The sequence below is a fragment of the Eremomyces bilateralis genome (genome assembly GCF_010015585.1).
Source record: "Eremomyces bilateralis CBS 781.70 unplaced genomic scaffold P152scaffold_8, whole genome shotgun sequence".
Classification (NCBI taxonomy): domain Eukaryota; kingdom Fungi; phylum Ascomycota; class Dothideomycetes; order Eremomycetales; family Eremomycetaceae; genus Eremomyces; species Eremomyces bilateralis.
In genome coordinates, this window is record NW_022985074.1 from 246,474 (window position 1) to 269,779 (window position 23,306).

A 23,306-nucleotide genomic window follows, 5' to 3' on the forward strand; every position below is an offset into this window, starting at 1 on the left:
TAATATCAGGTATTTGAAGAGTAATAAACAGATAGACTTCCGATAAATCCTAGTTTTGTCTAACAAATGCTACCCCCAAAGCACCACAGACAATCACCATATTGGTATATAATATGGGGGTCTGGGTGCATTCAAACACCAAAGTCATACACATAAATTATTGCCAGTACCGAAACAATGTCCTCTTCAACGGAATGAGCAACACTCTAATACACCACCAAACCCATTACGTCTCCTCCACTCCTTCCCCCCTATCGCATGGTCATGACTTCTCATCCCCATCCTTCGCCGCATCCTTCACCGTCCCCACCACCACCATTCCCCCCGTCCCCGCATTCCCCCCTTCCAAAATCGTAACCTTCTCCCGCTCCGTCTCCACCTCCGTCAACCCCGTCTGCGTACTCTGATCCATCACCTCCTCCTTCACCTCCTCCACCTCCTCCGCATCTTTCGTCTCCTTGCCCCTCCCGTTCACAATCTCCTTCTCCACCCATCCCTCCCCATCAATCTCAAACAACGTCACCGTCGGCGTGAAATCAAAAGTCACCGTCTTCGCCGCCACCGCCCCGTCCGCCGCAGGACTCACCCCCGGCCGTCTCCGCTGCGGTCCCCTCGCCCTCCCCTTCCTCGCGTCCACCAACGGCGCCTTCTCCGCCTCCGGCTCCGGTGTCACCGTGGACTCTTCCGGAGGGGACTTCTTCGGCCCCTGCGGTCCTAGCTGCAGCCGACTGTTCAAATCACTCATGAACCCGGCTTTGAGCGCTGCGAGCTTGCTCCCCACGCCGCGCGGCGGAACAACCGGCTTGGCGCGCTCGGCGCTCGGCGTCTTCTCGAGTGACGAGCCGACCGGAGCGCCTTCCGAGCTTGGGGTGCTGGGTTTGCGAGCAGGGCGCGCGGGGATGCTGGGTTTTGCGCGCTCAGGGACGGAGGGTGGTTTCTTGTCGGCCGCGGGAGGGGCGGTGTCGGCGGGTGTGGCGTCCGGGGAAGGGGAAGGGCGCACTTCGGCCACGAGTTGGGTGTAGTCGGGGGAGTCTTCCCAGATGTCTTGACTGGGGAAGCGTTGGGCAGCGGTCGGGCGGGTTTCGGATGCGACAGAGGGATGGAAGGCAGGTTTGGGGGTGGCGCCGAGGCGGGCGAGGTGGTCGGGGAGGAAGGATTGGGAGAGGGCGGAGTGGCGGGCGTGTTCGGACGCGGGGGTCTCGAAGGCCGGGTATTTGTGGTGGGCGTCTGCATCCCCGTGTGCCGGTTGCAGCGATGGCTCCGGCGTCTCGACTGCCGTCGTGTACATCAGCGACGACGGCGCGTCTTCCCACACGTCCTGGCTCGGGAATTGATGCCGCGCGAAGGACGACCGCTTCGGTTTGCCGGCCAGCGTCGCGTTATGGTGCTCCTTCGCCTTGCGCGTGTCCTCGTCGTCCTCCGGGAACAGCGACTCGTATTCGTACACATCTTCTAGCATCGTGCGGCCGGCGACCGGTGACTCCCGGCCCTCATCGTGTGACGAGGCCCGCGAGAGCGCCAGTTGTATGCTATTCGTCCGGCTGTGTGCCCGGCTGTGTGCCCGGCTGTGCGAGCGCGACCCTGCATTCTGCCGCGCCTCGTCCATCTCCAGGGCCAGTCGGTCCGGGTCAGGCGTGACGGCCGGCTGCAGGAACTCGCCGGAGGGGTTCTTCATGACCTCGTCGCCGGCGAGGATCGGGTGGATATCATCGTCGCCGGTGACGCTTTCGGGGCGGATACCGATGGCGTCGGGCGACGGCTCATACGCGGTGCCGCACATGTAGCTGCCACGCCGGGAGTCGCGGACGTGGATGACATCCTCGTCGTGGTCTTCGTGATCGGAGTCGATGGCGTGGTCGTGCTTGAGGCGGGAGACGGGGTCGGTATCGCTGGCGGGAAAGCTCATTTGGTGGAGGGGGGACTCGACGTGCACGTCTTGGCCGCTGCTGGAGCGGGGTTTGCCGCCTGCTGAGGGAGGGCGGGGGGACGCGATGCGGGACGCATACTCCTCGGCGGCGCGGTTTCCGATTTCTTCGTCGGGGGTGCCGACGGGCCCGGAACCTGAATGAGCATCGGTTAGAAAAGTTGGGTAGGAGTAACCGTAAGACTCACCACTTCCGACCGCCCGCTTCGCGCTCCCATAGACCAATTCATTCAACTCCGTACTACTCAAATGCCAATCCTTCCGATCCGCCGAAATGGCCGGTCCGTATTCTCCCTCCGTCTCCCTCGCCAACTCCTCCGGATGCTTCTGATACCACTGCTTCTCAATCTTGGTTATCTTCGGCCCAAAGCCGTGTCCATGCATCCCATAACTGCCCGGCGGTCCAGTAAACGGATCCGGAGCGGCGGTCTTGCGCGACAACTGCGGCAAACTCGTCGCCGAGTGATTTGATGGGCCTAGAGTCGGGGTAGGTGCTTGTACGTCGCCAGCATTCTTGTACAGCGGGATTTGAACACCAATTTCGGGAATGCCTTCTTCCGCGTCGTCTTTGTAGATCGACGCCGGGCGACTGCTCTGGCTATGGGACGACGTGGTCCGCGCCAAAGAAGGTCGTTCAGGAACGGACGGGCGTTCGTCGATGTCACCGACCGCCTTGCCGATGCCCGCCGCCGCCGCTTGTTGGGAGTCTGTGCGCGTGACGTTCTGGATGCGCGACTTCGCGGTGGACGACGCGAACGACGCTTTCGGGGCGTGAAGCGGGAGGTCCTCGGCGATGTTTTTCGTCTGCTCGCCGGGCGGCGTCCCGAAGGACATGTTGTCGTACTCTTCGCCTTCGTGGCCGATGGTCGGCAGGTTCACGCTTGGGGGGCGTTGGGGGAATTCTTGAGAACTCTGTTTTGAGAGGGAGAGTCCGTTTTTGTTGTGGAACGTCGGGTCGTTGAGGGGAGAGCGCGTGTAGGAGCGCTCCTCAGCGACTTCCGTCGTGCGTTTCGGACGAGCCGGAATGCAAGGGGCGTCGTTGTTGGTGGAATTGCCGGAGGATTGGCCATTTCGAGATGGACGAGGGGGGATGGTAGGAACCGTCATTGTATAGATATCGTAGTGGAGTTCGGGATTCGTTTAGAGGGATAATAGTGTTAGGGGAAGATAGATTCGTTGATTAAATGGATGGTAGAAAATGAAAACGGAACTGGAAAGCGAGTCAGCAGCTTGCCTTGCGTGTCCGAAACGTCAACAGCTGGGAAAAGTGTTGGTATCGTTGCGATCTAGATAAGGCCCTGGTTGTAGTTGAGCCGCCAATGAGCGCGGTCGAGATGGGGATCACGCTGCAGGCACATGCACCAGGCCTGGCAGACTCGAGAGCATTGATATGGAATCAAAGGTCGGTGAGAGAGGCATCCTCCTTGCCTTGTCGCGGTTGAGGCATTAAAGTGTCTTAGTTGATTGATTGAAGCTCAACAGAATCTTGCTCGCAATAACTAACTCTCAATGCCTCAGTGCTGGAGGTCTCATCCAATGCGACCAGCAATTTGACGCATGACAGCCTGGAGCCAGGTCCAGGTCACGGTCATTGCTGTTTGCCCCGAGCCTCTTCATCGCGGGGTGCTGCCGATCCGATGGTTCTGGTGGTGACGTAGCACAACATTGGGGTTGACACTCAACTGGCAGGGCAAGGGAAGGATATGCGGTGAAGGTAGAAGATAGCAACACTTACCAAGATTCTCAAAGCAAAAAGGGCTAATTAGGAGTGGTCGTGGAAGTCAATCATCAGAATAATGATGATGGTGATGATGATGATGTGGTGATAGAGGATGTAGAAGAAGTGGTGGTGATTAAGAACGATTCAACGACGAAAGGATTCAAGGAGCAAGAAGTCGAGCAAGTGGGCCTTTGGAGGGACTGAGCTATTTAAGAGACAATTGGATTTTCAATAAGGAAAACTGGATGAATCATTACAGTGAATTGTTGGCAGAGTGGGAAGCATCGTGAGTGGCAGGACTGGGGGGTGTGACGATGCAACGCCATGAGAATCACAGCTGGCGTCATTGGTGGCCCACCGACCGAAGATTAGTGCCTAGAGGCCTAAGGCAGCTCCACCGCCCGCCCCAGACCGTCTGCACATCAAACCAGAAACTGGTGCGTCTAGATTGCACGATACACCCGCTACCACTGAATTGTCCATGTGCCTAATGGCCCGAGAGCTGAGAGCTGAGAGATGTGGAAGGGGCATCATGCATGAAATCGCGCATTTTTAATTAAGACATAGATGAGCGATACTGCGTCAAATCCCTATCTATTAACTATGCCCAAATCCCTCATAGTAACGACACAGGCAGCCGCAATATTTTACCCGTCACCCGTCGCCGCACCAATTTCCATCAAATCGCGCATCCATCCAAAACTCACGATAGCCCAACGGGCCCCCCAAAAAGGCAGACTCGGAAAACTCACGGCTTAAAGAAGCCAAAAGATTCCATCGCATCACGGGGGCGACGCCTGCCAAGGCGTAGGGGCCATCCGCCCCGCTTCCCGGCTCCACCTGCATCACGATCGTGGCTGATGTGGAAATCTCTGCAAAGTGCAAACGCGGAAGGGCAGAAGGGCGCATTTGATTCGGTGCGGGAGAGGGCGGTTTGCACGGGATCAGCAGGTTTGGGTGCCGCCTTGCCGGTCGCGTTGGATCACTCATAGATGGGGAGGGTGGCCAATTGGATGGAGAGGTTGGGAAGCGATGTTAGATGGATCGTGATGCATGAATGAAATTGGAAAGGTCAGCGGGTTGGAAGCTGGCTCGCCTGTTTAGGAGTTACAGCTTCTGGGTAGGTGCTCTGTAATGCCTACAAATTGCCGACTGGCGGAGGTACCACAGTGTGACTGGAGATATCGTAAGTAGGTAAGTTATGGAGCTGGTCGGCGAGATTCCTCGATCCGTCCTTTCTCTTCAGATTTCAACGTCCTGTGTTGCTAGCTCAGCTTCTCCGCAATCCACATCCTCGCGCTGCAGAAATAGTAGCGCCATGCAACGTGAACTTGTGAGGGTAGCGCCATCGAACCACGTGCCCCACAGAACTACCACAAGTGCACGAGGAGAGATGCGTCTCCTAGCAAATCCTCACCCGAGCCGCTGTCGGTTGGTTCAGACTGCTGACTGGCATCAGGCTGTCAGCACTTGGCAAGACCGAAAGTCTGTTGCCGGCGGTCACGCTTGAAGGGACGCCAGCATTGATGGACGAAGTTCGGACTGTCGACCTTGATTTCATGTGAGCTATCTGTGGGTGAAAATGTTTGACAGATCTGTGTACTTAAGTCATTGATGACGAAGCATTGAGAAAAACGGGTTTAGGAAATCAGGTATCGCTGGAGAACGCATTGGTTTCGGTCAACATTGGTTTCGGTCAACTGGGAAAGCTTTGATGGGATTCAGGCATTCAGCCCAACATGATCGGAGAAAAATTCATCAGAGGTCGGTGTGTGCTTCGCAGTGGTGTTGGTTTGGACATCGTTCCAAACCCCCCAAAAAACCAAAAAAATTATTCCGTGTCTTCGTCATCCAAGAGCGAACGAGCTTGATAAGACATCTCGATTCTCGAGTGGATTGTCGACTGTCGTCACTCGTCCCCATTCATGTTGCAAGCGTCAGCCCCGCATTCTCGGTTTCTCACAGACAGCATGGGATCACTAGCGCATCGAGGATGTGTCGATCGGATATGCATGCGTACGATATACGATATACGACGGCTGGGGTATTGACCGGTCTGGTATGCCGTACCCTTAGGTTACAGATACAATCCAAAGTTGCCGGCCACCATGTCCCATCCCGTCGTTGGGTTCTCGTAAACTTTTTCGTTTTCACCGTTTGATGCAAGTCGCAACGTGGCGCTCTCGCTGGAGACTAGTATCCTGCATACTTGGAAAGGGGGGAACGAGGTGGTAAAAGGTAGGAATACAGAATGCTAGCTTACGAGGTTGCGGAGGTCTCGATGAGGAGGTTGATCAGGTCACTGGTGCCGCCGGTGCCGCTTGGTTCTTAGAAATCAATAAATGCGGATGGGTTCACAGTGAGTTTAGATGTGCATGGCAGAGAGTTAGAGCAAGTTCTCAACAAGTCTGCCGTTTCTTTGTTGGAGGATGCAAGGTGAACGTCCACCAATGGCGGACGAGTACATGCCTATGCAGCGATTTTGTGCTCGGGACCATCTCCCTCGTAGGTTCAGACCGTTACGTTCCTGGTTCGGAATATCCCCTATTATCATGCTGTATCCTTCCATCTAGAGTCGCTTAATTTCCTCACCTCTATCCTCCCTTCGATCCAAAATTCGATAACTTTGTTTAGAGACGTTGCACACCATCCACGTGGGGTCCTATCGCCGTGTGGCCCATTCCGCCACGCAACGATTCCCCTTGAAGCTTCGCGCCAACCGCAATCAAGCTATAACCAAGCGCCTAGCAATGACCATCCATGCGTGTGACAGGCATGGCCGCTGCCATTATCCAATCAATGTCATTCCTGCCCACATCCGATTATGGGACCCTGGCCGGTGCCTGTTGACGAAACCACGAACATGTGTGGGGTAGTGGGAGAAAGGAACCATTCAATATTCATGGTTGGGGAAAGGATGTTGCCATACCAGATTAGGAGAGATTATTGGAGGGAGAAGCGCTCCTTGCGTACTGGGGAGGAATTCCACTTTCAGCGCTCAATTTACAACATCAGGGTTCTAACGAATATTTGTTTGAGTCGTTGGGCACCGTCATCCCAATTGGCCATACATGTGAAGAGTAAAAGCTTGAGACACGGGAGGAAAAGGGAGAGAAAACGGATATGGTTTCAGCTCTGTCCTTACTCTCACCGAAGAATATCTGCTCCATCTACAGAATACAGTAAATGAGCTTCGACGAAGACGCTTTCCTTAGGAACCGCCCTTTGTGCAATATCCTGGGGGCTGGGCCATGTGGAGGAAATAAGGTTGGCTTGGCGAGGCTTAGCATTTCTTGGCGTATGGATATTGTGATTCTTGAAGTGGGACACTTGACACTTCCCCTGCCGTTCGACCTTCACGTTCCACTGTTCTACGGTCTCGTTCAACGTCCTTTCCACTACCATTACTTCAATGTATCTCCTAAATTATATCCTCATGGCCGCCATCCCTCCTGGATTGGAATGATGTTATTCTCTACAAGCCAGTGAGCATTGCTCTCAGTATAGGAACCTCGGTTACCATATGGTTTCATTGGTACAAACTAGAAGCATCGTGGTTCCTTCGCTATCTTAGCTTCGTTCCCCGGATTTCTTAGTTCTCTCCGCATCTCTGGCTGCATGTCAGCCGATTGGTCCCCGATTGTGTGCTCGTATTCTTGTGCGTTGTGCCTCACATCCATGGTGCCGGATAGGGGATGGCGGATGACATTCTTTTACCCAGTTCAACCTTCCAATAACCCAGTTCGTGTCAACTGACAGCTACAAAACGTTGAGTTCCGAGCTGGCATAACCGTACCTAGATCGCGCCATTTGCTGGGTTACCGTGAGAGCCGCGGCCTGCTGTTCTGGGATCAGAGCATTACTGGCGAATAATCAGACTTCCCTGGCATTTATATCCCGCGACGCCTGCTTTCGCTTACCGGCAATCCGTACCATTCCCTGCGTCACCGACTCGCCTGGTCCCTCCAAAGATGGTGTACGGACGTGGGGTACGGCAGATATGGCCTCCAGCCACCAATGACACGCAGCATATCTACATTTTCCCGTCTGGGCGAACAAACCGCGATTCAGGACTCTTTCAGACTTTCCATTCTACTTGAAAGAAGTAATCGACTAAACAAGTCATTTTTCCATATTGCCTCGGAGCTTGGCGTTGTTTCGCGTCTGCCATTGGCTCAACACACCCCTACCCCTCCATGAGATTTCAGGCGGCCGGCGCTCTTAGCCCAGAAACATAAAAGATGCCAAGCCGTGCACTTTTCGCGTTCGGTTCCGCTGCATACGACGACCCTGCGCATGCACCACCGTGGGCTGAGAGATACCCACGCCAGCGACCCCTGTGCCCCATGGGGTAGTGTCAACGGAGTCCACTGACGAACGGGAACCAAGTCTTAAAGTCGTTTCTAGAATCGTTCGGGCTAGAGCTGCTTGGCGACGCATTGCATACATGATTCATCTACCAGGAAATCACGGCGGTTGGGTACGAGCAGGCGATGTTCTGGACGTCGTCGTGCGCCGCCCAGCCAGCAGAGGATCAAGCCAAGTCTACGAAATGAAACTAAAGGGCCGAGCGGGGTTGTGTGGCACGGTGGGATAGAGGGTGGATCTCTCCAGGGTCATGGCAACGACCGTAAGTACATTCTCTGTACATTTATAATATTGCTCATGGCCATCTATTTCTCTGTCTCCTTTACTTCAGGTCGAGTCGTCACTGTCGTTCCTTCCTTGCAGTCCCTTCCGCACTCTATCTGTCTTGCAATCATGGGTCAATCCGACGTGGTAGACCATCCGGAGAAGACCGAGACGGTGCAAACGGAGGTTGTCCCTACTCCTACTAGCAATGATGTTAGTTCTACTACATCAGAGACAGCTGGGGGTCCCCCCGGAATGACCAAGGCGAAGTGGCTCGCCTGTATAGCCTTGGCGCTGGGGTACACGACGACCTTCCAGCAATTTGCATGCACAGGATCTATTGTCAGGCACATCGATCTTGAGCTTGGTCATTCCCCTCAGTACAATTGGATGCTGGCAGTATATACGCTAGGTCTAGCTGTATGCTTGCCCGTTACTGGTAATTTTGCCCTATTCTATACTTGAGGATTCATAACTAATTGTCCTAGGCGGTCTCTCCGATATCTTTGGACGTCGATGGTTTTTCATGGGTGGCTGCGTTGTATCCTTAATTGGAACTATCGTCTCAGTGCGAGCCGACGCCGTAAACATGGTGATTGGAGGTATGGCTCTGAAGGGCATTGGGGCTGCCGCGCAACAACTCGCGTAAGTCTCGAATTACGGTGCAGAGCCCACTTTCTCTAATGCCTTGCAGGGTGGCCGGTATTGCTGAGATCGTCCCAAATAAGCATCGAGGCACGGCTCAAGCCATTCTGGACATTATCACCACCCCCTGGACCATGTTCGGCTCGCTCGCCGGCAATGCCATGGTCAAATACCACCATCTCACGTTCAGGATCAATTGGTATGTTGGGATTGCGCTGAATATTGTGACCCTGGTCATGGCATTCTTCTTCTACTTTCCGGTAAGTTCAATATGCGCTGGAGTCCCATGGAAATGACTGACATCCACCATAGCCGCACCATCCGAACTCGCATGGCAAGTCAAAGCGTCAGCAATTCTACGAAATTGACTGGATCGGTGTTGCTCTTTGGGCCGTAAGTCTTGTCTCCAACCGACCTCGCTTTGGATGTTAACGGCGACCCTAGTCCGGGCTCACTATGCTTCTCGTCGGTATCTCCTTTGGAGGCGTGTCGTATCCATGGAAATCTGCTATTGTCCTCTGCCTGATCCTGATTGGTGCCGCTCTTCTCTTCGTTATGGGCATGTGGGAATGGAAATTTGCACCGAACCCCTTCATGGACCGGTCCCTGTTTTCCCGCGGCCGCACGTTCAGTCTGGTCCTGGTGATCATCTTCGTCGCTGGTATGGGTCTGTATGCCGGCTCTGCATTCTGGCCCCAGCAGATCTCGTTCATGTACGATGAAGATCCGATCCGCATTGGTGTCCTCACCATCGCAGGTGGTGCCGGTGGTGCTAGTAAGTGCCAAAACACTCCCATCCGCGCATTCCGTCCCTATTCTAACCTCCCTCCCTCCAGCCGGTGGCTTCGTCAGCGGCATGATCATCGGCAAACACAAGTGGCTCAAAACCCACTGGTGCGTCCTCTTCGGCGTCTTCCTTAAAGTCGTCGGCCCCGCCGGCCTCACCACCCTCACCCCCGACACCCTCTCCCGCGCCCTCGGCCTCACCTTCCTGTCTGGCTGTGGCACCGGCTGGGTCTCCGTCTCCCTGATCGTGTGCATCCAGCTCGCCTGTGACGACCACAACATCGGTCTCGCCTCCATGCTGATCGGCAGCTTCCGCGCGGCCGGCGGCACCGTCGCGCTGGCGATCTACAGTACCGTGCTCAGCAACAAGGTGCGCCAAGTCATCGGGAAGCATATCGGTGGCGCCGTCATCCCGATGGGCGTGAAGCGGGAGGATCTGGCGCGGTTCATCACCGCGATCAGCGCGGGGGATATCAAGACCGCGCTGACTATCCCCGGAGCGAACGTCGAGGTGCTATTGGCGGCCAAGGAGGCCTCCAAGTGGGCCTATGCCGAGGGATTTAAGTACGTCCGATTTTCCGTTGCCGTAATACCCTCTAGTGGGAAACATGACTGACTAACCGTCATAGGGCCCTCTACATCACGGCCTTGAGCTTCGCGGCGTTCGCTTTCGTCGTCACGCTCTTCACGAAGGACGTGTCGAAGAACATGACCTCGCATGTAGCCGTGCGCCTGGAGAATGAGGCGCCTGTCTCTGATGATGAGAAGGAGAAAGCGTTAGCGTAGGACAGAAGCGCATGGGTTAGGACGGAGGGAAACGTCTCGCCTGCACTGGGTCGATGTAGGTCAAAACATTGAATAAAGGAACCAAGGAATCAATATTACTATGGGAACTCTAATACTTTCACGATCATGTCGAACCCTTTTTTACATTTCTAAGCCGTCCATAATTTGCTATTGTGACACTCGGTCAATAACACATGTCAGCAGGTGCTTGAATTAGACCATTCTTCGGTTTTCCGCCAGTCTGCCTTTTTATCCGTTCCGTGATTGGTATTTCATGTCCCAGCACCTCAGTAGGCGGAGTTGTGAAGGAGCCCGAGATCAGCCATCTCGATTCACCTCCTCTTCCGAGGGTATTTCGCCAATGGAGCGATCTCACCAGCACCCAGGATGCTAGACCATGCCCTTCATCTAGATCTACGATAATTATATGGCTCCAATACGAGATGTTCCATCCGCATCTAGACCTTCATCAAGTATATTGCTATTAGCAGCCACAAAGTGAACGCCCTAGCTGTTTCATGTGATCCCGTTGGTCAGCCATATATGAGCGCATTGAGCGAAAGGGGTCCGGCTATAGCAGCCTTGGGTCGAACGATTGTTTCTGGTGGACGGGATGGCGGATTAAAAAAGGTCGGATCCTGATAGGCGAGTTGGAGAACAATAGGTCGCTTAGCGGAAATTGGCACGCGGCATTCACAAGCCCCAAGAAAAGCTTACGTCGTCCTCCCCTCTTTCCACGGTAAAAGAATTTTTCAAAGCTGAACGGCTGAATTGAGGCAGAACAGATGTCATCAAGCGGTAAAGCCCGATGTATCTCCTTAGCCAATAGCTCTCTCAACATTTCTATATATTGTCACCGATCACCGTGCGAGGAAGATTCTCATTGTTATCCAGAAGCGCTCAGGTACGTTTTGCGAACAACGTCTTGGTCTGTGAATTGAACGACGTCACGCTCTTCACGCGCTTGATGAACTCGCCCGTCTGATCGCTCGAAATGCGGCCACGGAACACTTCCAAGAGCCCCTTAAGCGCGATGCCTTCTGCTGGGATGGCGTTGCGGATGTCTTCGACGGTGGGGATTGCTGGGATGTGTGTTAATCATCTACGCGGCTTTCATGAAGTTTATATGGAGCTTGAGATGAGTGTCGAGAGAGGATGCTGGGTACTTACGTCGCTTCTCGGGACTGGCCGCCCGCGCTGCACCAGGGGCAGGGCTCGCTGCGCGGGAACCAATTGGCGTCCCCGTGCGCGATGGACGCTGCATTTTCGAAACTTTCCGGCGTCCACCGTCGGTCGTTTCACTGTCACTTCCAGAGGCGGCGGCACCGGAGAAAGACCCTTGGCGCGACGCGGCGAGGGAGGTTGGCTTGGGCGAGTGTGGCCGCGACGGGATCCTCGTGACAGGTGGTTGCGCGGGCATGTGGCTCTGCTTGAGGCGCTTGCGGACGGACTCGCTGTCGCTGGCGTCGGAGAGGTTGGGGGATCCGGGGCGTTTGAGGGATGCGGCGGCGGTGAGGGGCTCGCCGTGTTTTGAGGCGCGGCCGGAGGGGGTGTTGCTGCCGGTGTTGGCTCCAGAAAGTCGGTCGGTGTCTTTGCCTTTGTCGTCCTCTCCAGCCGCTTTCTTAGCTGCCTCTTCTTCCGCACGCTTGCGCTCCTCCTCTTCGGAATCGTCGCTGTCGCTCTGGTGGGTTATGTCAATACCAAGAACTTAGGAAACGGGATGAAAAGGGAGCTGGTTAAAGGAAGTAATGGTGGACTAACAGATGCAAAATAAGGGTTGCCATCCTCATCTTCGAGATAGGCGTTATTTCGTTCCTTCTTCCATAATGACTTTTTCAACTTCTTCTCCAGCTCCCTCTGTCGCTCCTCTGCCCTTTGTCGATTTTGTTCCTCTCTCTCGACCTCCTGCTCATCCGTCAAGCCGAATACGTTAGCCTGGCGCTGCTCTTTGAAAATCGCTTCTTCCGCCTCTTTCCGGGTCTCTTCATCTTCGCCAAACAGATCGCCTTCATCATCGTCATCAAAGTCGGCCTTCATGTCGAAGTCGAAATCGTGATCATTCCCAGCACCCGCCTCCTCTGTAACACGCTGTGTATCGGGCCTGGATACCACAAAACCGCGCCCACGCTCCGAGTCCTTGCTCCGTTGCTTGGAAGCAGCCATTTGGTCCTCGGCCTCTTGGACGAACCGGGGACCTTTGTACTTCTTCTTCATCTCCGCTTCCGCTTCGTCATATGTCATTGTTTTCATCTTTCCAACCTCACGGAACTTGTAGAATTTCTCGACTGGCATGACTCGGTATTGCCCTTGCTGAGTTGGACCGGGTTCGCGGACCATTACGATAAATTGATCCACGAGACCACCTTCATAGGCACCGCGCCACGTATGCTGGTTATCGAAGTCTTCCAGATGCCACGGAATGGATTCTTCGTACCGCAATTGACTTCGCTTCTGCTGTTCGGGTGTCTCGTTGAGTTCGTATGCCGACACGGCCGTAGCCTTCCGTCGCGTATTCTGCTGCTTTTGTGTCTTTGTTGATGGTGCGATCTGGGCTAGATTCTCGTCCCGGATGCGCTTCCTTTCCGCCTTGACCGCCTCAATCCGCTCGCGTTCCTGATCTGCTTCCGCGATCTCCTTGGTGTCCACATCCATGGTTTCCCCGCCAGGCATAATAGCCTGCAGGTCTCGCCGATGGAGCCGGACTGGTCGGGTCCATTCATCTTGATTCGTAGGGTCGACCGTCTGATTGCCTTGCAAGCGCATGAGATGATGCCGTAGCCCTTTCAGTATCGCCCGTTTCGTCGTGAAGACAGGAATGTCTCGGAATTTGACGTCAGGTTCATCCTTGACTCGGGGTTGGGAAGTAGTCGGGCCGTTTGCTGGTGGTGCCGGAGGGGTGCCAGTTTTCGGTCTCGGTCTTGCTGTAGGAGGTCCTCTCTGGCCAGGCTTTGGGCGGGTAATCAAAGGATTTGCCTTTGGCTTTCGTCGATATACAGGCGCGCCTCCATTGGGGGTAGAGCCGGGAGGGCCTGCTGGCGAGGCGCTCATTGCCTAAGACTGAAGTGTATCGATGGACAGCAAGCAGTTGAAGGGTGTTTGGATATCGTCCTGGAAAAGCAAATATGAGAAAGACCTGTGGGCCAAGGTGAAATTGTTAAATTGTTTGCAGAAAGGAGGATTCACGTTGGATGTGGAATGTTCATTGATTAACTCCAGGAACGGATTGACATCTGAGTGCTGAGGTCACTGACTCAGTCACGTGATAATAATATAATGCCTGAGGTAGTAAGGCAGTAATATCGCCTGAGGCAGAGAGCCTCAGAGCCAGAGGGCAGAGAGGGCGAGGGATAGGGCGAGAGCGGAGATGTCAGGGGGCAGACAGAGGCTGAGAGCCGAGAGAGGGCAGAGAGGGCGGAGAGGCTCAGAGCCGTCAGAGCCTCAGAGGCTGAGAGCCGTGAGAGCCTGAGAGCCTGAGAGGGCAGGAGGGCTAGAGGGTAGAGGGCCAGAGGGCGGCGCACTTATTTTTGTCTGTGGCACAGATATAAATTGCTAGCGCAGACCGCCTACAGTTTACTATCACTTATGATTTTGCGAACCATCTCATCAAAGAGCATCGTTATGTTTTCACCCGACTATTATGGCAGCAGCTTCCTCTCCACAGCATCAGCGCCCTAGAGGCTACCATTTGCTTTCTCGATTAATGGGAAGGTCGGAAGAACTTGCCGTCTTCCGCAAGTTCAACGATTTAAACGCTATCAGTTTGTTGAGTCTTCAAGCTGAATTGGTCCTGTTGAGAGATGAATATCATAATATTTGTGAAAGTGACGAAAAAGACGGAAGACCGTACTCAAGGAACTTCGAGAAACTTTTCCAGTCAAAGGATGATGTTACCAATGATCAATATCTCCAGCTATTGAAAATTAGAGAGAAGATGAAGGAGTATAGTAAGCAAATGTTCCCGTAATTGGCTGAAATTATTATCACCTTCATCTGACTATTATACAGATGCATTTCTACTTCAAGGTGCGCCGTCAGTGACTTTGATTTCGACGGAAAGACTCATCTATAGCAGTTGCCTCGATTCGAAACATCCACAAGCCACGAGCGAGTGACCTTGAAAAACTCCAGGAATGGCTGCGGGATCCTAAGGGGGGCAATAGGTTTCTTGCAGAGAATGAAGCCTTTACTTGGTCTAATGAGTACAAAACAGACTTCGCGACGTTAGCAACCTCAACCCCTGATGACGACATCTTTACAAATTGGCTTGTATCTTCACTAGTAAAATTGTACCACAGAGTCTGGGGTCACAGACACCCCCTCCACAGTTCCAAATTTATTGATGAAGAGAGCGGCTTAATTATGTATCACGATGGAAAGGTCGCTAGGGTCAGCAAAATTATCTCAACCACTTTGGCATCGATATTTCCGGTCATCGCTGTGCTTGGACTATATTTTGAAAAGGACTTGTTGAAGAGGATATATATCATGATTGGAATTACTGGAGCATTTTCCCTTGTCTTGTCGATTTTTAGCCAGGCTAGACGCGTGGAAATATTTGCTGTAACTACAGCGTAAGTATTACTACCTTTAGTTGAAATGGCGCTGACCTGGTTCAGGCTAGCAGCTGTGGAAGTCGTATTCATTGGCAGCACAACATCTCCTGGGGTCTGAGATTTTGGGACCATTCACTCTCACAACTAATACAACTCCTAGAAATTTCCTTGAGAAAATGGAAATTTTCTACTGCTGAAGGCATTCAACTAAACCTTTTGCTATTTATCGACGAAAGAATACATATTAATAGAAGGCTTTGAACAGGTCACAACGACTTAAGATGATCCATCGGTGTATTCCTAACCAGCTTTGGACTCGTCTAAGAGAGAGTGAGCGTGGATCCCAATCCCAATTCTTCTGTTTCCAGCGTAAAAGAGACGACGGCAGATTGGCCGCCAGAATGGCAGATTTGCTAACCGTGCACGCTCATTGGTTGATGCCCATTGTCCGAAGATTTCCCGCCTGCTTCGACCTCACATATAAATTGCGTATTCCACCATTCCCTCTTCTTCCCCTTCCCTCTACCCCTAAACCCCTCAACTACTGCGGCGACCGAGAATCTACGACCGCTCTTCATTCTTCGCTTGCTCCCCACCCCCCCTGCGTGTCTAGTTTCGCTACGTTTCCTAGCCGCCGCACTCCCTCCGGATCGCCGTCCTAAGTGTTATACTCTATCTATACGGCGCTTCGGTCTCTTCTACTGGGTATTTCATTCTTAAGGAGCTCGTCTATCTGGATTACCAGATACGCCTTGATTCGCACTGGTCTGAGGCCATAAGGCCAATTCTTCCTGAGGCCGCCAGGCCATAACCAACAGTCTAGGCATACTGCCCAAAACTCTTACAGAGTAAGCAAATCGCCGATATTTAGAAGCTCACCTCAGGTCTTAGGAGCTCCCCTGTGTCTGAGAGGCGCTGGAAGAGCTCACTTGAACTTTCGCATATCTGTTCTTATCTCTTTCAATCTTCTGTGCATCTGCTTTCTCCTTCTTCCGCTTAGCCGCTTCGATCATCTGGTACTCCTCGTGAATCCTTTCCTGTTCCTTTTCGACTTACTGAAGTCAGAAACAAGAGATCTATTATTAGAATTCCAACTCACCTGTAGACTTCTTTCTCATTTGCAATATAAGAGCTCTGCTAGCGGTGTCGCCCCGACCAGAAGTTCGGGAACCGATCCTGAAATCCCAGGGGAGTATGATATCAAACTCCGTGTCCGTGTTATCGTCGACAAAGAATTCTGTTCGTAAGGTATTATAGTTTCTGTTCACATACCATGTAAGTGAGATGCTTTGACTTGGCCTGAATGTTGCACCGCCAATGCCGTTTAAGACCTTATTCTCAACGTTCTGAAATTCAGAGCTGGGTATCTCGTCTCGCTGGAGAAGGCTTTTCGAAATGAAAAATTCCTCACTTCCAGTGTCTTTGAGAGCTCTTGCCGGGATGTACTTTATTCCGGACCCTGTTTGAAAGGCTATGGTGACATCATATCCATAATGAGACCTTGCCGAAATCGGCCCCAGACCAAGTGTCTTGCTGTCAACAGGCACTTTGACAGTTGAGCTTCTGAAGTCTTCGAGGTGGACTCCCGTTTCTTCCTCAAAATCTTCCGGGTTCCAATGCTGTATATCATCGGAGTTCACTTCTGTTTCTAGCTGCTCTGCAACTTCGGTTCTTTAGACCCATATTTAGTATCATGCACAATATAAGTAGAGGCAACGTACATGACAGAATTAAGCTGCTGACGAACTTGAATGCTTTGCAAACGTCAAAGAGGTTTGTTTAGGGTAAGATAAGCTCTTACTGTTGGCTCAAGTCCCGTAGCAAAAGCACAGAATCCCGGAATGCTTCGAAGGCCATTCTTCGTTTGGTTCTTCTCATAGACACTGCCGCCATGCGAAACCGTCTTATTTCTGGATGTTTGACCCGATATGCTTTCTGATCGCGTGATATCAAATCATAAAATTCTTCATGGCGCTGGGCGCAGAGTAACATCGCTCCCTGCATCGATTTTGGAACCTTCTCGTACTTCGATACTCCGTGGAAGGCTTCTTCTGCAACACGAAGAATCACTTCGTACTCGGAAACCTGTCGATCAAGCTCGGCAATGCCCTTGCGCGCATTTCGGCCTGCACGGATGAATTGATCCAGGAGAGCAATGCTGGAACCCACTAGGGCAAAGACTTCAATGCCTGACATAGCTTTTACAAAGACGTAAAAACGTCGGTCTCACGGTCTCATGCTTGATAGGAAGTATGGCAGGAGAAAAAAATAATGGAGCCTGACGAGTGACTTGAGCATCAAAGGAAGGGAAGCGTATGTAATGCCCTGATGAGGGAAAAATTCAAAACTCCGGTCAGCTCAAATACTCCGCCCTCTGGTTAAACGGCTCTCCGCAAATGACAACGCACTAAAGGCTGAATCAAGTCGCTGAGCCAACAAAAAGCATTTAAAGGGAGGGTTAGGCTCGGCATGTTGCCCATTGATTCGCTCAGAGTAATCCACTGCCACTTCTTCTGCAGCTCATGCACAGACCCCTTCGGCTTCTGTAGATCTAGACTGGGCTATGCTGCTATGTACCTCTTCTATACAGTCACAGGCACTTTAATTGGCGGCAGAGGCTGAGAGGCTGCAGAGGCAGCGAATCAGGCGCACGGACCAATATGATCCTGATATCTCAACCGCTGGCGAACGATTCATTCAACTGCACCACCATCTGTTATTGAAGAACAAAGCCATTATGATATTCATTACGTGTGATAAGAGGGCAATTGGGCCAAAATTATTGGCTCCCTTGAACGACTGCTTATATGAGATTGCTGACAGTGTTCAAAATCGTCTCTAGAAAGCTCTCATGCGTGTGCCGTTTAGCATCACCCTAAACCACCGCATTATCAGAACTGAAAAGTGACTGACACGGCGAGGCTTGAGGCCTTGTACAGATAGCTTACTGTTCCTTTTTATTTCACTTGAGCATTGTCTCTCAGTCTTTCTCCACGTTCCTTCATTCTCCCTCGCTTTCTTGTCATTATATCCCAACAAAAGGGGTACGGCAATCCACTGGCCTCAATGGATAACTCACAAGGTGGTCAACTTCCTCGTGGAGGATATCCTCCTCATCCACATCTTCAGCACTCTACTGCTCCGCTTCAACCTCCGGGCTTGCCTATTTTGCCAGCTCAATATGCAGCTGGTTCATTCAACAATGCTCCAAGTCCATCACAGCAAGCGTCAGCCCCTCCTCAACACGCAGTGCAACACCCACATGCAATTGGGTTAGGCCCGCAATATGATCGGGGTGAACTCAGCATGGAGGCTCCTCCAGTTTCAGATTGGCCATATCTTCAACCGAGAACGCAGCAACAACAACGATTCCCATCCGCTCCCGCACAACCTTACACAGGTGCCCAGTCGCGATTTCAACGCGCCCCTCTACCTAGTAGCATCCATCAAACTGCACCTCGCATAGCGACTGCAGAAATTAAACAAATGCCACCTACTCATCCTAATCACTTCACAAACACGTTCTCGCAACCCAACAGAGGATCTCACTTCCACCGGAATCCTCCACGACACCCCCGAAACGCGCCGCCCCGAAGAATGGCAGGTGCTGGAGGCTCCAGCTGGGTGCCATGGTATGAACATGCCAGTCCCGTCCTTTATCTGGAGCAGCTCCTTGGAAATGTCCTTAAAGAAGTGGACATGCCGCTGGAAGAACGAGATGCAAAGTTGAAATTTGCGGATCGATTGCAGTCGCTGACGCAAAAGGCTATTCTCAAAGAATATCCAAACACTCATACAAATGTTGCCCTTCGCGGCTTCGGAAGCTTTGCGTCCGGGTTCGCCCTCAAGGGTTCAGACATGGACATGGTCCTCATGATTAATGGACCTGATAAAGAGAAGCTCAATTTCAAAGACATCGCAAACGCTCTTAAGCAATCGTTTAAAGCGGATGGCCTAGGTGTCTATATCATCTCTAACACACGAGTTCCCATCATCAAGATTTGCGAAAAACCGCCGGCGTGGTTCTGGGAAGAGCAGGAGAAGCTCGAAACACAAGCTGCTGTGGAGGCTAGTGCGTTCAAGGCGGGGGATGGCAAAAATGTCGTTGGCGATGGTGCTAATAACTCTGAAACTTCGCATTCGATGACGAATGCAGGAGTCTCAGGGGAACACAGTAGCGAATCGGAAGCTGAAGACGAGGAGGAAAAGGAGGCAAGATTGCGTCGCAAACGGGTGACCGAAATGGCAAATAAGACGAATGCGCCCAAAAACTCCAAAGTGTGGTACCGTGAACGCAAACTGGGCAAGAGCGATTTCCCGAAATCCGACGCCGGAATCCTCTGCGACATTAACATGGACAATCCCATGGGCCTGGAGAACACCCACCTCCTCCGCTGCTATGCGGCCTGCGATGTTCGCGTTCACCCAATGGCCACCTTCGTCAAAGCCTGGGCATCTCGGCGCAAGATCAACAGCTCCCGCGACGGAACGCTATCATCGTATGGCTACGTCCTCATGGTTATCCACTTTCTCGTGCACATCATCCAGCCTCCCGTCCTCCCGAACCTCCAACATCCACAAGACTGGCCAGGCCTCCAAGACCTCCTCCACGACGAGCAGAGTCAATTCTTCGCCGACGCCATCAATGGTCACTGGATCCACTACGTCCGCAACGTCGACGCGCTGAACTATTACGGCAGCAAAAACATCTCCCCGAACACCATGCCCGTCGGCCGCCTCCTCACCGAATTCTTCTCCTACTATGGCGACCCGATCTCCGGCGGCCATAGCTGGCAAGGCCACGTCATCTCGCTCCGCACACGACACGGCGGGGTGCTCGACAAGGGGGAGATGGGGTGGAACCGGGCGACGTCCGAGATGGTGAACGGCATCGAGGTCCGGCAGCGGTATCTCCTCGCGATCGAGGACCCGTTCGAGACGAACCATAATGTGGGGCGAACCGTGACGAACGAGGGCGCGGGGGTGATGCGGAGGGAGTTCAAGCGCGCAGTGTCGATACTGAGGGGGATGATCGGGCGTGGGACGCCGAGGGAGGATTTGATGGAGGAGTGGGTGGATAAGGTGGTAGTGGATGAGGGGGGGCAGGGTGAGGGGAACGTTGGCAGGGGACCGGTGGCGACGGACGGTCCGCTTAGCATCACGGCGTCGCTGGCGAGGATTGGGATGTGATCGGCTGGCGAGGGTGCTGGTGATAAATGCATGGAGGGCGACAAAGACGGACGTGATGAGTCTCGAGCGGTTTATTTGCAGGTCGAGCTACTCGACACGTCTAGGGCCGAAGGATATATGCATCGGGAATGAGCATGGAGTGCTAACATAGCTGTACATTACTATTATAACGCTTCCACAAAATCTACGTGGAAACCCCGAAATCCCCATCTCTCGGCATCATTGCTTCACGTTTCTAACCATCAGACTAACCATTAGGTCCATTAATTACCTCCCCGTCCCAATGTATCTCCCCACCCTAAAAAAACTCCCTCAACTCCCTCCCCCTATCTCCACCCCTCCGACCCACCCCATGCCCCCCACCCCTCAAATTCCACCCACCCGTACACATCCCCATCAACACCTCCCGTCCCCCTCCCACCAGCTCCTCCAACCCTACCACCCCCCCATCATCCCCTCCTGCGCCCTCCCCATCCAACACATACTCCACCCGGCTCCCCACTGTCCCCATGTAATCCCGGAACGTATACACCTTCTCCACCACCCCCCGCTCCGTATCCAGCACCACGACGCGGAACCCCGGCCGTTTTCTCGCCTGCTCGATGCGCGACTGCGCCGCCTTCCGCGCTGCGATCGGGTCCCGTACGCAGTGCATATCGGCGTCCTCGATGAAGATGCTCGAGCGATCGTTGCAGGGTGAGGAGGCGTCGGGGATGTCGGCGCGCGGTTTGCAGGCGGCTTGGAGGGTGCCCTGGTAGTCGCAGGGGGCGCAGAGGGAGCGGAGTGAGGGGAAGGTGGTGGGGGAGGCGATGGCGGAGGCAAGGGCATGGAGGGCGGGGGAAGGGGTTAGGATATCCCAGTGGAGGGAGAAGAGGGAGGAGGAGGAGAAGAGGGGGGTGAGGAGGGTGGTCCCGTGGGGGAGGGAGGGGGAGCGGTCTTGGATGAGGGTGAAGTAGGTGAGGGTGAGGGTGCGGAGGATGTGGGAGATTAGGGAGAGGGAGGCGATGTTGAGGTCGATGAGGGAGAGGCGGCGGAGGGGGAGGAGGGACGGGGAAGAGATGAGGCGGAGGAGTCCTTTATCGGTGATGCCGGGGAGGGATTGGAGGCGGAGGGATCGGAGTGGGGGGAGCGCTTGAAGGGTGCGGTCGGTGAAGGAGGGGGCGGGGAGATGGGCTAGGAGGAGGTGTTGCAGGGAGGGGAGAGAGCGGAAGGTTCCGACGATGGAGCGGTAGGTCATGGTTGTGGTGGGATTTCCGATGAGGAAGAGGGTGGTGAGGGACGTCCAATTGATGTGGTGATTCATGAAGATATCGGTTGAAGGGGAGAGTCGGTCGACTGTATCGGTGGGGGTGGGCTGGGGATCCTCGTCATCCAAATCGGAGTGATCTTCGATGTTCATAATCCAAACTTTCTCTTTCAAACGTCTCCTCGTCGATAGCGAAGAAGTGATATGGTCAACCCCCCCAGTATGGGTCAAATGGAGACCCCGTAATTTCTCCAGGTATGGACATGCCATCACAATTAATGCAAGCTCGTTCATCAATCTCTCCTGCTCTTTCGTCCCTGAACGTAGCATCAAGTTTTGAATATGCTCTCCCCGAATTTCCAACACTCTTTTCGCCAGATCTGGGCGTTCCTGTAATGTGCGACGCAAAAGTTTGATACCCGAAAGTGTGTTCGACTTCGACTTTCTGTACCCATGATCCTCCGGATCAACGAATATACGCAAGGTTCGATATCTATACCATATCAGAACTATGCTTTGGGACCTGTAAGGAAATGGTGCTTACAGTTGATATTGTGCAATCCGTGCCCATCTGCGACTCGTCCGGGACAGGCTCAGGAGATCTTTCTGGTAGCATCCTGCACAGCTCTCTGACCCAGGCGCAGTATGAATCTTTTCCAGTTGCTCTGTAATGCAAGTATACACTCTATCCGGCATATTTCGGAACACACGCTCCGGTAATGTTGGATAGCTGCCCGCCGGTCTCACTGACCATCTCTTGGGGCGCTCGAGTTCCCATGGTGTCTGCACGAGCTTCGGAACGGTATCGAACCTTGCGCTCCATGATATCGTCGTCGCGGAGGAGGCTCCCGAGGAAGGCCGAGACGAGTCACTTGAGGACGTCGATATTATGCTGCTCGTGGAAGCAATTGATGGTGCATACGAGCAAATGCGTTTCAACACGTTCTTCTGGGTGCGCTGCCAAACCCGAGGCGACTGTTTGCTAATAGAGGCATTTAGCTAGAGTTGAAGGATTTCTTTGCGTAAGACCACCGGCAACGCGTACCTAGCGATTGTATCATCCAGAGATATAGAATCATGACTTCGAGATTGATATTCCAGCATTGTTACTTGGGTTGATGTTGCGGTATGCAACTTGAAGATATAGCGGTCAGATAGCAGTCAGATATCGAAGCAATTATGACAAAGCTGAATACAACTGAAACATGTCTTAGAAGAAGGGAAATAGAAGAATACAGAAACTCAACAGCCTGGAAATCACGTTGACCCATAGTCCTAGATCGAATCGACGACACTTGACAGGACGACGCAAACAGGCGCTGATCCGATAGAGCAAAGGCACCAAGCGTTAGAACCATGGCACCGATCTCCCGCCAGTAGGGATGAATTCCAAAAGCCACCCTGCTAATATTATTCGCCAGTCCTCATCGAGAGCCCCTGATAGGGCAGTTATCTGGCAATAAAGTTTGTGTCGATCGCCTTGCTTGTCCTATCCTAGTCCTAGTACATCGGAATTACGGAGATTCGGCGGGGTTACTCCGGAATGGAAACGAAACACCAAAATTTAGGGAGATCACCAACCCCGGCGGGCACGCTTGTGTACTACGTACGTAATAACTAGTAAGGGCTTCTGGCATCGACAGATCCCAGTGGTTTGATCGACAGGGACTCTGGTTTGGGCTGGCGTGGAGATGATCGTTGATGCTTCTCCATGCGCTGGGATCGTTGGGATGCCACTGCGGTTGCAAACGGAGACTAAAATTCTCCAGACTGGTCATCTTTGCGGGAATTTTGGCTGGATCATCCTGGATGAGGTGTTGATGA

At 53.1% G+C, this 23,306-nt stretch overlaps 7 protein-coding genes across 7 annotated transcripts; 3 read left to right on the forward strand and 4 right to left on the reverse strand.

Annotated features, from left to right (window-relative positions):
- Positions 1-72: 72 nt before the first annotated feature.
- On the reverse strand, positions 73-3,034 carry P152DRAFT_415947 (uncharacterized protein; the record flags this gene model as incomplete). Its single annotated transcript, XM_033677058.1, has 2 exons — positions 73-2,061; positions 2,101-3,034. The coding sequence occupies 2 exons, from the start codon at positions 3,029-3,031 to the stop codon at positions 263-265; spliced, it is 2,730 nt and encodes a 909-aa protein (XP_033534458.1). The 3' UTR covers positions 73-262.
- A 4,906-nt stretch (positions 3,035-7,940) lies between these two features.
- Positions 7,941-10,730, forward strand: P152DRAFT_458019 (MFS general substrate transporter). Its single transcript, XM_033679364.1, has 7 exons — positions 7,941-8,715; positions 8,765-8,921; positions 8,971-9,181; positions 9,234-9,314; positions 9,366-9,696; positions 9,758-10,271; positions 10,337-10,730. Exons 1-7 carry the CDS (start codon positions 8,406-8,408, stop codon positions 10,491-10,493), a joined length of 1,761 nt encoding a protein of 586 aa, XP_033534459.1. The 5' UTR covers positions 7,941-8,405; the 3' UTR covers positions 10,494-10,730.
- Positions 10,731-10,910: 180 nt separating this feature from the next.
- Positions 10,911-13,642, reverse strand: P152DRAFT_327317 (Rap30/74 interaction domain-containing protein). Its single transcript, XM_033675248.1, has 3 exons — positions 12,255-13,642; positions 11,664-12,174; positions 10,911-11,575 (listed from the first exon to the last, which is right to left on the reverse strand). Exons 1-3 carry the CDS (start codon positions 13,539-13,541, stop codon positions 11,394-11,396), a joined length of 1,980 nt encoding a protein of 659 aa, XP_033534460.1. The 5' UTR covers positions 13,542-13,642; the 3' UTR covers positions 10,911-11,393.
- Positions 13,643-14,054: 412 nt separating this feature from the next.
- Positions 14,055-15,414, forward strand: P152DRAFT_435035 (uncharacterized protein). Its single transcript, XM_033677512.1, has 4 exons — positions 14,055-14,437; positions 14,499-14,516; positions 14,566-15,064; positions 15,110-15,414. Exons 1-4 carry the CDS (start codon positions 14,131-14,133, stop codon positions 15,162-15,164), a joined length of 879 nt encoding a protein of 292 aa, XP_033534461.1. The 5' UTR covers positions 14,055-14,130; the 3' UTR covers positions 15,165-15,414.
- A 459-nt stretch (positions 15,415-15,873) lies between these two features.
- Positions 15,874-17,442, reverse strand: P152DRAFT_327482 (uncharacterized protein). Its single transcript, XM_033675250.1, has 3 exons — positions 16,848-17,442; positions 15,976-16,717; positions 15,874-15,886 (listed from the first exon to the last, which is right to left on the reverse strand). The coding sequence occupies exons 1-2, from the start codon at positions 17,240-17,242 to the stop codon at positions 16,129-16,131; spliced, it is 984 nt and encodes a 327-aa protein (XP_033534462.1). The 5' UTR covers positions 17,243-17,442; the 3' UTR covers positions 15,874-15,886; positions 15,976-16,128.
- Positions 17,443-18,643: 1,201 nt separating this feature from the next.
- P152DRAFT_473370 (PAP/OAS1 substrate-binding domain-containing protein) lies at positions 18,644-20,236 on the forward strand (the record flags this gene model as incomplete). Its single annotated transcript, XM_033681227.1, has 1 exon — positions 18,644-20,236. The coding sequence occupies one exon, from the start codon at positions 18,644-18,646 to the stop codon at positions 20,234-20,236; it is 1,593 nt and encodes a 530-aa protein (XP_033534463.1).
- Positions 20,237-20,534: 298 nt separating this feature from the next.
- Positions 20,535-22,733, reverse strand: P152DRAFT_513865 (uncharacterized protein; the record flags this gene model as incomplete). The annotated part of the gene is made up of 3 exons (XM_033682828.1): positions 22,528-22,733; positions 22,027-22,464; positions 20,535-21,975 (listed from the first exon to the last, which is right to left on the reverse strand). The coding sequence occupies exons 1-3, from the start codon at positions 22,584-22,586 to the stop codon at positions 20,535-20,537; spliced, it is 1,938 nt and encodes a 645-aa protein (XP_033534464.1). The 5' UTR covers positions 22,587-22,733.
- Positions 22,734-23,306: the final 573 nt, after the last annotated feature.

Bases quoted from the DNA above. Each gene is read 5' to 3' on its own strand.
- P152DRAFT_458019 (XM_033679364.1), top strand. From the start codon at position 8,406: ATGGGTCAATCCGACGTGGTAGACCATCCGGAGAAGACCGAGACGGTG. The intron at 8,716-8,764 runs GTAATTTTGCCC...TAATTGTCCTAG, and splicing joins TGTATGCTTGCCCGTTACTG to GCGGTCTCTCCGATATCTTT. The intron at 10,272-10,336 runs GTACGTCCGATT...TAACCGTCATAG, and splicing joins GCCTATGCCGAGGGATTTAA to GGCCCTCTACATCACGGCCT.
- P152DRAFT_327317 (XM_033675248.1), bottom strand. From the start codon at position 13,541: ATGAGCGCCTCGCCAGCAGGCCCTCCCGGCTCTACCCCCAATGGAGGC. The intron at 12,175-12,254 runs GTTAGTCCACCA...ATAACCCACCAG, and splicing joins GCAACCCTTATTTTGCATCT to AGCGACAGCGACGATTCCGA. The intron at 11,576-11,663 runs GTAAGTACCCAG...CACACATCCCAG, and splicing joins GGCCAGTCCCGAGAAGCGAC to CAATCCCCACCGTCGAAGAC.
- P152DRAFT_435035 (XM_033677512.1), top strand. From the start codon at position 14,131: ATGGCAGCAGCTTCCTCTCCACAGCATCAGCGCCCTAGAGGCTACCAT. The intron at 15,065-15,109 runs GTAAGTATTACT...GACCTGGTTCAG, and splicing joins ATATTTGCTGTAACTACAGC to GCTAGCAGCTGTGGAAGTCG.
- P152DRAFT_327482 (XM_033675250.1), bottom strand. From the start codon at position 17,242: ATGTCAGGCATTGAAGTCTTTGCCCTAGTGGGTTCCAGCATTGCTCTC. The intron at 16,718-16,847 runs GTAAGAGCTTAT...ATGGGTCTAAAG, and splicing joins CTACGGGACTTGAGCCAACA to AACCGAAGTTGCAGAGCAGC.